This window comes from Trachurus trachurus (genome assembly GCF_905171665.1).
Source record: "Trachurus trachurus genome assembly, chromosome: 20".
Taxonomy (NCBI): domain Eukaryota; kingdom Metazoa; phylum Chordata; class Actinopteri; order Carangiformes; family Carangidae; genus Trachurus; species Trachurus trachurus.
The window spans coordinates 24,084,569-24,099,312 of NC_139911.1; the positions used below are offsets into that span (position 1 = coordinate 24,084,569).

General features: G+C 43.3%; 2 protein-coding genes across 2 annotated transcripts in view; one reads left to right on the forward strand and one right to left on the reverse strand.

Annotated features, from left to right (window-relative positions):
* tubb6 (tubulin, beta 6 class V) overlaps positions 1-14,744 on the forward strand; it is a 403,096-nt gene that overhangs the window by 63,396 nt on the left and 324,956 nt on the right. The gene's annotated exons all lie outside the window — the stretch shown is intronic.
* The window catches only part of LOC311003561 (piezo-type mechanosensitive ion channel component 2-like), an 82,366-nt gene that overhangs the window by 25,896 nt on the left and 41,726 nt on the right, over positions 1-14,744 (reverse strand). The window contains exons 17-29 of the mRNA XM_083995328.1: positions 12,112-12,308; positions 11,874-12,031; positions 10,587-10,763; positions 10,401-10,514; positions 8,936-9,136; positions 7,774-7,978; positions 7,387-7,488; positions 5,705-5,882; positions 5,542-5,628; positions 3,998-4,154; positions 3,800-3,896; positions 1,809-1,974; positions 1,633-1,722 (exon numbers count right to left, since the gene is read on the reverse strand). Coding sequence (XP_083851454.1) covers positions 1,633-1,722; positions 1,809-1,974; positions 3,800-3,896; positions 3,998-4,154; positions 5,542-5,628; positions 5,705-5,882; positions 7,387-7,488; positions 7,774-7,978; positions 8,936-9,136; positions 10,401-10,514; positions 10,587-10,763; positions 11,874-12,031; positions 12,112-12,308 — 1,929 coding nt within the window. The remainder of the gene's footprint in view (positions 1-1,632; positions 1,723-1,808; positions 1,975-3,799; positions 3,897-3,997; positions 4,155-5,541; positions 5,629-5,704; positions 5,883-7,386; positions 7,489-7,773; positions 7,979-8,935; positions 9,137-10,400; positions 10,515-10,586; positions 10,764-11,873; positions 12,032-12,111; positions 12,309-14,744) is intronic.

The window sequence follows — 14,744 nt, forward strand, 5'->3', positions numbered from 1 at the left end:
GATCCCAGTGGGACCAAAAAAGTTGACGGTTTTAGAAAACACTGTAATGTTTTGCACCTTGAGACTTTCCATGTGCTAATTCTTCTTTTACAACAGCCTCTAATAAATGCACACAAGTCCACCACAAAATAAATAAGTAAAAAATGTTTATTTTAATTGAACAAATAACTTGTTTTACTGGTGGTGAAGGAGCTAAGAATAGCCAAGAGACTCTGTGACCACAACAGGAAATTAAATACCAATCCTCCAATCTGATTATAATGATTATAATGAAATATTTCAACCAGATTGACTCATCATATCTGAACTACTTATCTATTCTTTCTATCAGCAGAGACAGTCTTTTAACTTAAACAGCTTTATAATAGTTTATCATCAATCTCCTACACATTAAAGTGCTTACAGCTGGACTGTAACCCCAGGGTTAACTGAGTTAGTGGACGACCAGCGCCATAGTACAGGTTATCCAAGTGTTTTTGTGTCTGGGTGTTTTGTTATCTTGGTATTTTAATGTCTTAGAGTCTGATTTACTAAAGGTTTTCATGTATAAAATGTGTACAAATTTGACATCACCGGAAAACTAAATGTACAAACTGATCTAGTAAAGGTGTTCACTCTTCAACACACACATGTTATATCATACCATTGCCTTAGAATATTGGGTGTTTTTCTGCAAAGGTGTGCAAAATACGTGCAGGAGAAAATGCAAACAGTTTGATTTTGCACATGCAATGCAATTTATCTGTAGTCAGCAGCATGTGAGTAAAGTTAATGTCCTTGTGTCTGGCTCATTTCAGCTGCTGTAGCTGTTTCTGCTGTCCTTAAAGGTATAATATGTAGGTATTCCCCCCATCTAGCGGTGCGGTTGCATATCAGAACGTATTCTTGATGTTGCATTCACGTGAAATGGGGCAGACGTCAGACAGACAACAGACGCTGCATGTAACAGGATAAACAAGCCTCTATGTAAACAAGTGGTCCGCCAGCACGAGGCAAAACAATACAGGCGTGACAATATGTTGTCATGGTGATGTGGTATTGTTTTACCGTCTTTCTCTGGTGGAGTAAAATGGCATCCGGTTGGTTTGCCGACGGCCGTCTGCCTGACTGCACCTGAATGCAACACCAGTGCCTCCGTCCTTCCTCACACTACACAGTGGTGACAGTTTTAACAGGCCGAGCCCACAGCTCCGCTCAGTTTCCGTGGTTACCTACGGTCACGCTGCCACTCAACGTAAAAAATGGCGATGCAACATGGCCGCCTCGGTTCGGTGCGTCGCCCACTTATGTAACGACTTGTAACAACTCATTCTAAGGTACCAGAAAGCTTTCATTTGTATGCAGGTGTGATTCCACTTCAGTGAAATACGTATTTATGCAAGCAATATTTGATTTTTACTAATAAAAAGCCAAATAAGTTAGTAGCTGTTGTCATTGTTGTTACTCCTAACAGATCACCTAATAGACCTGCAAAACATACGCAATTTAGCACTCTGTATTTGGGACACTAGTAAAATCAGACCCTCTGTGTTTTTTGATATCTTAGTGTTGTGTGGTTTTCTCTACTGTGTCTTGGATTTCCCTCATCAACATTTTGACTTGGATTTGACCGCTGTCCTGTTGATGTCTTACTGTCTCTTCAGCAGGTCCATGGACGTCTTCTCCACCTCCAGTCTGGCTCTGACCGCTTTCACTGTGGACGCCTCGAAGAGCTCTGCCCCCCTGCAGACACACATATTCACAGCAGGTCAAGTCTGTGTGTGTGTCTGTCTGTGTTTTATCATACACTACATGCTGTTAGTGTGTACCTGGAGGCCAGCAGCTGAGTATTCTGGAGGTCCAGGACCACATACAGGAAGTAGTGGCTCCTGAAGACCCTCCTCTGCAGCAACAGGAAACAGAAACACACTCCGTCCCAGATGATCCCCGCCTCATCACTGGGCAGCTCACACTGTTTACTGCTCTGCTGCTCCGCTGCACAGACACACAGACAGACAGACAGACAGACAGACAGACAGACAGACAGTTAGACTGACAGACAGGACAGACTGGAGACAGGTATACCGCCCTACAAAGGCAAAGTGCAGTATCTGCTTTTTTTCAATATTTCTTTTGACCAATCAGAAGTGTGGCATATTCTCTTCAATCTGGTAGACTTTGATATTGGTGCTGCTAAAATTTCCAGAGTTATTGGGCTTTTTATTTTGCTGTCCATCCAAAAAAACACTGTGAAACCAAGGCAAAGTACAGTATCTGCAAAGAGTACTGTACTCCCTACATTCTAGAATTTACTCTATAATTCCAATGGAGTAAAACCAAGGCAAAATGCCGAATCTGTAGCTAATACCAAACCAAAGTGCAGTATCTGCCATGAAACGGTCAAAATTGGTCAGAAAGACAAACAATAAAATACATTTAATCCAGTCCACCTTTATCTAATCAATTATAGACTTGGTAGTTATTCATAATTTGATGCTTAAAGCAGATATCAGTGGAATGTTTTTGTTAATATAAGTCCTAAATAGTCCTATTTTCCGTCAGCAATCACTTACATGAAGTATTTCAGCCTAAACACGAGTCTCTCCGTCACTCTGCTCTGCTGTAACCCGAGGAGAAAATTTTCCTTGTGGGATACAAGTGTTATCCAATGAGGAGAGAGAACGGCATGAAGGGCTGTGTGTGCAGCCAAGGGATGCGCGTGAATGTGGTGACGTAGCACGAGGACCAATTGATGCCTGACAAGGGCGGGGGCTGCTAACTCATGGTGCGTTCAAAGAAACTCGTACTTTGTGTTTTTCCTTCCTGTGAAGTCATACCAGTTCGATCTGGTACGAGTTCACGGGTCGGAAGTTACGAGTGGCCGTTATAGGGAACTTTCACAGACAACAGGATGGTAAAAACACGAGCTACGGGTTACCTGGAACGCTACCAAGTCGTAGTTGTGACTTGAAGCTGTAACTTACGGTTTCAAAAGCCTGCCTTGAACGCAGCATTAGCCGAAACGGCCGTGAAGCTGATATCTGCTTTAAAGTCCCCCTAAAGATTTATTTTAAAATTTGTAAAAATGCTCTGCTATGACTATTTTTTGTTTAAAATTGCTTTCCCACAAAAAAATTGTTTAAAAAAGCTCCCAAATAGGCTAAAAATAGGTCGACTATTTCTCCCTCATTGAAAAATCCAGATTCTATGAATATTATTCAAGTATGCAGATGCACCACGACTCGTGCCCACCCACCGCCACCGTGTTGCTAAGTAACGGCAGAGGAGGAGGAGTGAAGTCAAAACACAAAGTTTGCACCAGGGTTTGAACCCTGGTCTCCCACATTCAAGGCAGCGACTAAACCTCTGGGCCACAGCAACTAATGCTAACATGCTTGAACATCTAGCTGTGTAAGTAGATTGTATCACAGTGAACAACAAATTAGATGCAAAACAAATTCAACGGGATTGGTTGCTAGTTTCGTGACTCCAATTTGAAAAATTGAATCCAGTTTTTTCAGACTCTGGTTTTGAAACTGTATTTTCAAGTCTAAAATGCTCAGTTATTGAGTGGATTAGCAATTTTGCTCCTGAAATGCCTTGTAGCAGAGCCCACACAATAAATTGAAATGTTAATAATTTCAAAAAGGGCAGTTTTGGTTTAGGGGGTCTTTAAACCTGACAATGAAAAACACAAAAAGCTGTTTTTCTCAGTTTGACATTTTTACAGATGCTGCACTTTGCCGAACAAAACTAGCACTGTTAACTTGTGACATTTGGCAGTTCCACAGACAGACGGGTAGACAGACGGTTAACATACGTTTGGTGTATCCTTTAATGGTGCAGGCCAGACTGAAAAGCTGAATCAGCCAACAGTGATTCAACACCAACGACTTGATGAAGCCACAGGCCAGGATCTGGTGGACAGAGGACAGACATGATGAGACAGACAGGTGATGAGAGGGACTCCACCATGTGACTCATGAATGATGACGATGATGACGATGCTGACTCTTACCGACAGGATGTTCTTCATGGTTATGACGAAGACGTTGTAGCCGATCAGGCAGTCCCAGTACACCAGGATGGATTTGACTGGTTTCAGCAGCAGTTCTCCCCCCACCAGCAGGAAGTAGAAACAGGCCACCAGGTAGCCCATACAGAAGATACTGATCCTGCAGCAGCAAACCGCTTGCTTTGGTTATTCTGCACATCTCAGGGTACAATCCTAAAACTTCATTTTCAGATTTATTTCCTGTTTGTTTGTTTTTTTACAAAAAATATTGGCTGTGTTTAATCCTCAAGTCTGACATTTTATGAACATGTATTTCAGTTTTTCAAGGAAACTTTTTAATTCTGATTTAACCAAAAATGATTGATGTACAGTAGAAATTGTTCCGTTTTTTTGTGTGTGTTGAAAATGTATTTTGAAAGGAACATATTATTGAAGTTAAATATAAGTTAACATTAATGTTCATGAAAAACAGTTTATATGTTAAATATGTAGTTAAAAGAGGACTGCATTTCAGTTCATTTGAATTGAAGGCAAGGCAAGGCTATTTTATTTGTATAGCCTGTTTTTACAAACAGTTTGTCTCAAAGGGCTTTACACAGCATCATAACAACATCCTCTGTCCTTAGACCCTCACATCCACTGAGGAAAAACTCTAGAAAACCTTTTTAACAGGGAAAATTTGGAGAAACCTCAGGGTGAGCAACAGGTTACAGTAAAAATGGACTTTGCTACCCAGGATGCCGGATCCAAAAATTTAAGCAACAAGTATAACCTTAACCTAAATTTGAAGGTTAAAGGGATATTTCAACATTTTGGCAAATCGGCCCATTGCCATAATCCCTATAGTCACAGCAGTAGGTTCATTACCTTTAATTGTCGGTGCAAGCTGTGTTTCGATCGGCGGAGCAGAGCCGTGAGCTGCTCAGCCCACACTACGGAGGCATATGGTATTTCTGGGTTTCCCCCATCAAATACACAATCCAACAACTCCAAAACACTCTCATGGAGAAGTTGTGACTTTCACATTCACCACGCTATGAAATAATAATGGAACATTACGAGACGGCGTTGTTTTCAAGGCAAATGCGTAGCCGGAACTATATTATCAATCAAACACATTCCACACATATTCCAGACACGGCTGCTGGGTGGAGTGATTTCAAAAGTAGTTCAGAGTATTTTCTTTGTGTGTTATTATATATATGTTATTATTTCATTTCATTTCACTTCACTTCACATCTTGGATTGTGTATTTGATGAGTTTGATGAGGGAAACCCGGAAATACCATATGCCTCTGTTGTGTTAGCTGAACAGCTTGCATCTCTGCCCCACCGATCTAAAAACAGCTTGCACTGACAATTAAAGGTAACGAACCTACTGCTATGAATAGGGATTATGGCAATAGGTGCATTTGCCAAAATGTTGAAATATCTCTTTAAACAAACATTTCTCAGGTGTAATCTTGCGAGTGTGTGTCTGTTTTCAGGAGTGATTAAATGTTACTTTGAAAAAAATCCTACAGGTAAGTGTAGCTCCGCCCACTCACCTGGTGGTCCCAGTGATGAAGATGATGGTGAGGACAAACCAGAACATGTAGCTGAAGATGAAGACCTTCATCATGTCCAGATAAGACCTGGACATATATGGAGGGGTCAGATGGACAGAGAGACAGTGGGACAGGTGGAGGAACAGACAGGTGAGGTGTTTACCTGCACAGTGTGAAGTCAGGGACAGTGTTGAGATGGAGCTGACTGATGAGATTACAGATCTGTCCATCATGTCCGTCCAGCTCGCTGTTGTCTCCTGCCAGCACCTGAACTGAAGCCTGCAGCTCCTCCTCAAACACCTGCAGCTGCAGCGACGCCCCGAGAAGGAGGAAGAAATCGTCTGAAAAGCAAAGAAACACACAGCTACACTACAGAAATATAGTGAACAGAGTGGATTAGAGAGTGTGATACAACATGTGTGTGCACTGTGTGGGTCAGCCGTTTTCACATTAATTGATTAAGAAATTGATTATTAAACTGTAGACTCTGATCATGTGTGATCAGCTCCTTCAGAGGGTTGGACCATCATAAGGGCAGGTCTCTTCTGACCCGTATCTAATACAAATCTTGCTTTTTTGGTATTCCCATCAAACCATGCAAGTCAGATGGGGTAACATATTATCTATCCCTTCCCCTGTTACCAGTGGGGTCAGGCAAGGTGGAATATTGTCTCCTGTTCTTCTTAAAGGGATAGTTCACTCAAAATTGAAATTTTGAGTGAATTATCCCTATATGAAAAAAAACTATATGAAAAAAACTCATTATCTACTCACCCTCATGTCTGGGGCTGGGAGAAGTTTCAGAGTCCTCCGTGCCTTCTCCGAGTTACAGCGAGGCTCCGTGCAGCACTGCATGTCCATATGACGGTTGCGAACGGAGCTCACTTTTCTTGGTCCAAGAAGACACACCAAAAACCATCCAAATACCTCCATAGTGCTCGTCTGTAATGCCCCTCATTTAAAAATTAAATAAGTCTATATTTTAAGCTTGTTTATAGCGGAAGCACCCAGTGTTGCTCTGCCGGAATCTCGCACGATTTGCGGAGCCGTGAACTGGGTGTTAATGCAAATCGCACGAGATTCCGGCAGAGCAACACTGGGAGCTTCTGCTATAAACAAGCTTAAAATATAGACTTATTTAATTTTTTTCGGAACAATTTCTCATGTCGGGGCTTCAATACAAGAGGGACATTACAGACGAACTGTGTGGAGGTATTTGGATGTTTTTTGGTGTGTCTTTTTGGACCAAGAAAAGTGAGCTCCGTTTGCAACCGTCATATGGACATGCAGTGCTGCACGGAGCCTCGCTGTAACTCAGAGAAGGAACGGAGGACTCTGAAACTTCTCCCAGCCCTTGGTCCACATGAGGGGGAGTAGATAATGAAATTTGAATTTTGGGTGAACTATCCCTTTAACATGTACATGGATGACTTTAGGAAACTAGAAGACTGGATCTATGGAGGGGAACAGGCGTATTAATCACCTGGTGTATGTTGATGACCTAATTACCCAAGTTGGCAAAGTGCTAGTTATATGTTTCTGACTTCTAATGTTCCCACATTTCAGGCCTTACTCAGGAACCTCATGTATACATTTATGTGTAGGTTAATGGAGTCACAGAATGGAATTATAATGTCCTTGACTGACCCTACGGGGGGTAGCTGCATGTATTTAATCATTTTGGACAGACGTCGTATGTATGTCTTGGTTTTAAAACCCAAAATATACTACCATATATAAATACTCCTTACATTCCTGAGAATCAAATGTAAATAGGATGTTATTTAGAGTAAGCATTATTGGATGTGGATGGTGATGATCATAATGATGATGATGCAGCCTTACAGAGGAGGAACACTGGGTTTGGTGGTGTCAGATGATCAGGGAGAAAGAGCCACTTCACCACGTTGGAGTCCATGTTGGAGGACGGAGGTCTCCAGGGATAATCTGAAAATACAACCAGCAAACTCAGGTCCCTACTAAACGCATCAACGGTTCTAATAATTCAATATGATTATTCATCTATTTAATTTGGAACTGTACGAAAAGCAGAACATGAGATTTGGTCATTTGAGATTTCATCCCTAAGATTTGATCATAATTCTCAATGGTGAAATCAGGTTCACTGGTTCCATATTTCATTACTCACTTAATAAAGTTTACAACACATTCTCGTGTCTTGTTGTGCAGTAATAATCCCTTCATGTTGTCTTCAGGTGAGTCAGTGTGTACCTTTACAAGCAGCAGGAGGGAATCCGATGCACAGCAGGTACTGGAAACACAACAACCCAGAGAGGAAGTAGCAATACTTGAGCCACACAGAGGCGATGCACTTTCTGCTGCGGCGGGACAAGACGGCGATGAGTCCAAAGGCTTGGCCTACAGCAAACAGATCCATCCGCTGACCAATCACATTCACAGCCAACAGGAAGCAGGTCTGAGGAGGAGAGTGGGAATGGTGTTTACACAAGAGGAGGGAAACTCTAAGAATCATCTGCTTTATGTATACTGAGTCTACTAAATGCAAAGTACATATGTGAATTATTATTGTGATATTTTTATTCTTATTCTATGTTGTCATATTTTTTCTGTTTTTATTCTGCTTATACATAGGAGTTGAAAAAAATTAAGATAAATAAAAATGTTATTACTAAAATATATCACACTTTAGTTGATTTTTTCTTACTATTCAGGAGTTTGTAACGAAGAAAAATTGTGATCATTAAAGGGATAGTTCACCCTAGAATGATATTTCGCTCATTATCTACTCACCCTCATGTTGACTAAGGGCTGGAAGAATTATCAGAGTCCACCGTCCCTTCTCTGAGTTACAGGGGGTCTCGGCGTAGCAGTGCATTTCAATGCAACGGTTGCAAAGGGACACCAGAGCTCTTCGTAAAAAAACACACACAAAAAAACATCCAAATACCTCCATGATGCTCGTCATTTGCGCCGGCGTCAGTGCGGTTACTGCGAATCACGCGAGATTTGGACGGACCAGGAAGAGGAGCTTCGAGAAGCTTCCGCTACAAACAAGCTTAAAATATAGACTTATTTCATTTTTTTCGGGACAATTACGCAATTTGGGGCTTCAGCACAAGACGGACATTACATACGAGCATCATGGAGGTATTTGGATGTTTTTTTGTGTGTGTTTTTTTACGAAGAGCTCTGGTGTCCCTTTGCAACCGTTGCATTGAAATGCACTGCTACGCCGAGACCCCCTGTAACTCAGAGAAGGGACGGTGGACTCTGATAATTCTTCCAGCCCTTAGTCAACATGAGGGTGAGTAGATAATGAGCGAAATATCATTCTAGGGTGAACTATGCCTTTAAAGTCATTTGGAATCTGAATCTGAAGCTAGTGGCTACATTTTAGATGGATGTGACTCACCTCCAGTCCAAACTTGTAGAAGAAGTAGTTGAGGAAGTATTTAACACAGCTCAGCACATTGTCGTCCAGGTGACGCCTGGTGATGTCATGAAACAGTGTTCTGGTCGGGGGCGGGACTTTGTTGTGGTGGAGGCGGTAGAACTCCTGGTGTCTGTAAACCGTCACCTCAAACGCTAAGAGTGCCAACATCGTCAGGTTACACTGCAAAGACAAACACAGACACACTCCTGTCTCAGATTCATCTGAAACATCAACTACTTCAACAGAAAACCTCTGCCTTTTTCTCAATTGATAGCTGGTATTCAGTTAACAGCAGGCTCTCATAAAATGGCTGGGGGAGTTGTATATACGAACAAATAAAGGCCGGCCCCAAACAGGCCAGGTCAATTTTTTTTTTTTTTTTTTTATCTGCCACTTGAGACGAAACTGACAAGGATGTGATCAGAAAGTATTTCAAAGTTGATGGACTGTCTGTGAAGACAGACGGGAGTGAAGCTGATCTCATCTGCTTCAGAGAAGGACAGTCTCTGCTCCGTGTCCAGAGCTCGGTCAGGCACACGCTGTTGAAATGACTTGATTGTGCAATTTAAGTGACAAACATAAAGGCATGACACAGCACAAGACAAGAAAGACCAAACACCGCAACACAGCAGCCAAAAAAAAGGAAATGAATTGAGAAATTGTGATAAGAGAGAACAAAACAAGAGTAGAAGAGAAAAAAAAAAAATAATAATAATAAATAAACGTCAGCAGCCAATTGATCAATCAATCAATGTTTTCCTTTCCCTTCATTTCTTGACCTGACTTAAATGGGAGCGAATTGCTACGGCATGTGCAACGGAGAGGGAGACCAAGCTCCGACAGCACAGCAAGGAGAACAGGTCGGAAGATGAGCTACTGAACAATGAGCTTGGTCGTGAATAGGGGTGGGAGAAAAAAAACGATTCACATAAATATCGCGATATCCTTTTTTCGATTTCAAAAATTGATTTAAAAAAAAAAAAAAAAAAATAGAGATTTTTTTTTTTTGGAATTTTTTGAAATATTGTGCAATGTGCATTTGTTCGCCTTTTTTACATACAGAGAGTACAGGTTTTGAAAAGGGTTTAAATTCACTCTATAATGGAGTATGTTAATTTATAGGCTTCTACAGTATTTGTGTGCAGATAAATGTTAAAAATGCAGACTAAAAATCGAGAGAATCGGCAATATCGTAGAATCGCAATTTAAATCAAATCGCCATCCAAAAAATCTTAGAAGAATCAAATCGGGAGAAAAGCATATCGTCCCAGCCCTAGTCGCTAATGTGTAAAAATTAATGTAGGAAATTAGAAGTAAAGGCCTCTCTCAAATAAAAGCCTGCCTCAAATAAGAGCCGGGTATCCTGGCTGGGCAGTAGTGTGAATAAAGGCCCTGGTTACTATCTGAGGAAATACGGTATATACATATATTCATTGTCACTCACCCGCAAGTAGTCCAGCAGCTTTCCATCTGACTTGTGAAGCCCCACCCACTGGGCGGGGTCGATGGGACCAGAGTACAAAACAGAGCGAGACAGGTCCACGCTGGAATTACCTGGCTGCAGAGACACAGACAGGTCAGAGACAGACAGGCGCACTGGCGGACATTAAGATGTTGTTGCTATGGTTACCATGGTGCAGTTGGCAGAGTATGCGACCGGCTGGACGACATTGAGCTGGTAGAGCATCTTACAGACGGTCACCACGCAGGTCCACACTGTACACACTCCTGACAGCAGAGGGCGCCATGGCCTGCAGGGCAGAGCCACGCCCACACACAGCACAAACAGCAGGTTAAACACACACACCTGCAGAGAGAGAGACAGGTAGAGAGAGAGAGAGGAAGAGAGAGAAAGGTCAGACAGTGTGACAGATAAATGGCGAGACAGATCAAAGTGAGAATCAATCAGACAGGTCAGACAGGAAGACAGTGAGACAGGCCAGACAGACGGTGAACCAGGTCATATTGACCCTTTGCACGTGACGTCACGTTCCACTCGGTAGCTACGGACGCCATGATGGACGGCAAAAGAACAGTGGACGTCAATTTAATTCAATGGGCGCGTTATAGTTTTGTGACATACCGTGGTTGTAGGGTTTCCCCTCCTTTTCCACTGAGCTGGTTCGAGTGCTGGTTCGGAGCCAGAGCCTGACTAGCACCAGTTCTTTGCTTTTCCACCGCTTAAAAACCGGTTATTGGTTCTTAAAACTGGTCCCAAGCACCAACTCCTTGCTGGTCTAGAGCTAAGAACCGGGGGCTGGCCACTGGCAGCGGGGTTACATGAACAACAGGACCAGTGTGAAGATATACAGACACGTTATCGATGCCATTATAAGTTAAGTATAAGTATAAGTATAAGGACTTCAACACCCACGGGTCGGACCAGGTTTTAATTTCCAGGTCTGTTAACTGTAGTTAGCAGCAGCAAAGACAGGAGCAGCTGCTGTATGGGGAGTGTGGACCTAACGTTAGCTCCTTAGCTACCAGTGGAAAAGCAAACACAGAAAACTGAGATATTCTACAGCGAATAACAAAAAAAACAAACAGAATATTGCAACGGATGAGTAGATGTTCTATTTTAGATAATGCTGTGAGGTTGTAGTGTGAAGTGATCGAGCCACATTGTTGGACGGCACCCATACAGTCTATATAGCCTACAGTACATTATCACTGAGCACTTTCTGCCATCCGTCATGGCGTCGGCTCTCGCGTCACGTGATAATTGTGACGTAGCTGCAAAGGGTCAATAGTCAGTCAAACAGACAGAAAGATTATGAAACAGGTCAGACAGACATTCAGAGAGACAGGTCATATAGTAAAACACAGAGAGATGGGTCTGAGAGTGGACAGACAGTTGGAAGTTAGAAAAAAAGACCATCAGACAGAACACATCACCAGAGACGGCTCAGACTCTGACCTCCTTCACAGAAACCCAGATGATGTAGGAGTAAACAATCTTGATGATGTGTAGTTCCAGGAGCCACCAGAGAAGACGCTGCATGCGCTGCAAGGAGAGCAGGAGGCGCAGGAACAACACAGAGAGACGGTCCACCACCAATCTCCAGGAAACCAGAGCTGAGGAGAAGACACCAGGAGTCTACTGCCTGCTTCAAACTCAACCAACATGTCTCAGGTGTGATGTGCAACGTGCTTACCTGTTAGGTGGTCAGACAGGGTTTCCCTCTCAAACACAGGGCGGCACACTTCCTCCTCCTCCTCTTCCTCCTTCATCCACTTAGCTTCAGTGTCCTCCTCTTTTTCCCTGTGTCCCCCTCTCTTCTCCTCCTCCAAGAGGAGCTGACAGGTTCCGCTCACCGACAGGTCCACCAAGCTGCCGTCAGAGTGGACCAACCTGCAGGTGTTGAGGGATAAAACCCTTAAATAACTCTGACCTAGTTTACAGTACAGGTCTAGTTGTTAAAGCCTGAGAACTAGTTGTAAAGGTCTGAGGACTTGTTGTAAAGGTCTGAGGACTAGTTGTAAAGGTCTGAGGACTTGTTGTAAAGGTCTGAGGACTAGTTGTAAAGGTCTGAGGACTAGTTGTAAAGGTCTGAGGACTAGTTGTTAAAGCCTGAGGACTAGCTGTAAAGCTCTGAGGACTAGTTGTAAAGGTCTTAGGACTAGTTGTAAAGGCCTGAGGACTAGTTGTAAATGTCTGAGGACTTGTTGTAAAGGTCTGAGGACTTGTTGAAAAGGCCAGAGGACTTGTTGCAAAGGTCTGAGGACTAGTTGTAAAGGCCTGAGGATTTGTTGTAAAGGTCTGAGGACTAGTTGTAAAGGCCTGAGGAATAGTTGTAAAGGTCTGATGACTTGTTGTAAAGGTCTGAGAACTTGTTGTAAAGGTCTGAGGACTAGTTGTAAAGGTCTGAGGACTAGTTGTAAAGGTCTGAGGACTTATTGAAAAGGCCAGAGGACTAGTTGTAAAGGTCTGAGGACTAGTTGTAAAGGTCTGAGGACTTGTTGTAAAGGCCTGAGGACTTGTAAAGGTCTGAGGACTAGTTGTAAAGGCCTGAGAAATAGTTGTAAAGGTCTGAGGACTAGTTGTAAAGGCCTGAGGACTAGTTGTAAAGGTCTGAGGACTAGTTGTAAAGGCCTGAGGACTAGTTGTAAAGGCCTGAGGACTAGTTGTAAAGGCCTGAGGACTAGTTGTAAAGGTCTGAGGACTAGTTGTAAAGGCCTGAGGACTTGTTGTAAAGGGCTGAGGACTAGTTGTAAAGGCCTGATGACTTGTTGTAAAGGTCTGAGGACTAGCTGTTAAAGCCTGAGGACTAGTTGTAAAGGTCTGAGGACTAGTTGTAAAGGTCTGAGGACTAGTTGTAAAGGCCTGAGGACTAGTTGTAAAGGCCTGAGGACTAGTTGTAAAGGTCTGAGGACTAGTTGTAAAGGTCTGAGGACTAGTTGTAAAGGCCTGAGGACTAGTTGTAAAGGTCTGAGGACTAGTTGTAAAGGCCTGAGGACTAGTTGTGAAGGTCTCGGGACAACCTGAAGCAAAAGCCTTGGATACTTATAAAGGTGCAGAGTATTTGGGGCTTCTAGTTGTACAGGTCTGAGGTGGATGTTGAGGTCTGCTGACTTGTAAAGGTCTGGAGACTACTTGTAGCAGAGGTTAGGAATTGGTAGTAGTCCTCCAGGAAAGTGCTGCAAAGGTCTGGGACTAAGTGTAAAGACCTGTCTGACTACCTGACTAGTGGAGTAGGTCTGAGGAGTAGTTGCAATGGGCTTGGGAATAATTCACAGATCTAAACACTAGTTTTGTAGAAATTAAATTTATCTACACCAATGATATAGGGATTAGTCATAGATGTCTGGGAATAGTTGCGTTGGTTGGCCTTGTTGCAGAGGTCTGAAAAGGGTCTAGGGACTAGTTGTGAAGGTCTGAAGACTAGTTCAGAGATTGGAGGCCTGTATTCCCTGGGGGTATCAGTGAGTCTTGTCAAATCATATTAACTCATTGAGTGCCGCGCTCCTTTCCAAAGTTTTAGTCAAGTGTACCGGCAATTTAGACCATTTTTGACTTTTTATGTAGAGCCACAGTGTATTCTATATTATTGCCACCAACACATACTGTAGCTCAATTGAAAGGTTTAACTTAATGCTTCAAGTGGCCACAATCCGTTTGTTTCTACGTGCCTCCGTTCCTGAGAAAACTCAAGCTAAACATGGCTGGGTTTCACCAAAATCCCTCCTTTTTTTCTAGAAAAGGAGATAGAGCGTCTTTTATGAAAGGTGCTCTGTTTGTGTCTGTCGCTCTTCTGACACTCGCATTTCTGGATCAAAGGGCTCGTATAAGATAAATATATACAACACTGGTTGTTCTATTCACAAATCCACCAGCGGGGGCGGGGGGGGGCGCCACTAAACAACAATAGCACAGACGCACCGTGCCATGTCACAGCCACTCGCCGCGGAGCGTGAGGGTCTGTCGGCTACAGCGCCTCGGGAAGACCGGTCCCGCCGGTGGTCGCGGTCCTTCTGTGGTACGGGTCGGTGGTACCGGTCTGCTTTGGCCCAGAGACCATCAGATTTTACCGCGGGAGGACTTTGGGGAGGACACGGTGTTGCTACAGATGAAGACCGGGCGGGACAGTCGGCTGAGAGCTTCCTGGTTCAGCTCCGAGCTGCTGCAGCCTCGCGGGTGAGAGCAGAGCAGCTGCGGAGCAGCTGCTCTGCATCTGCATGCAGAACTCCGTTTGCAGAAGCCGAGTTATGATAAAAACTTCCAGATCATGAGCTGTCATGTGACTTTGATCGTCATCTATTTCAGTTCTCCTCGTCGTAGAGTCCCCAA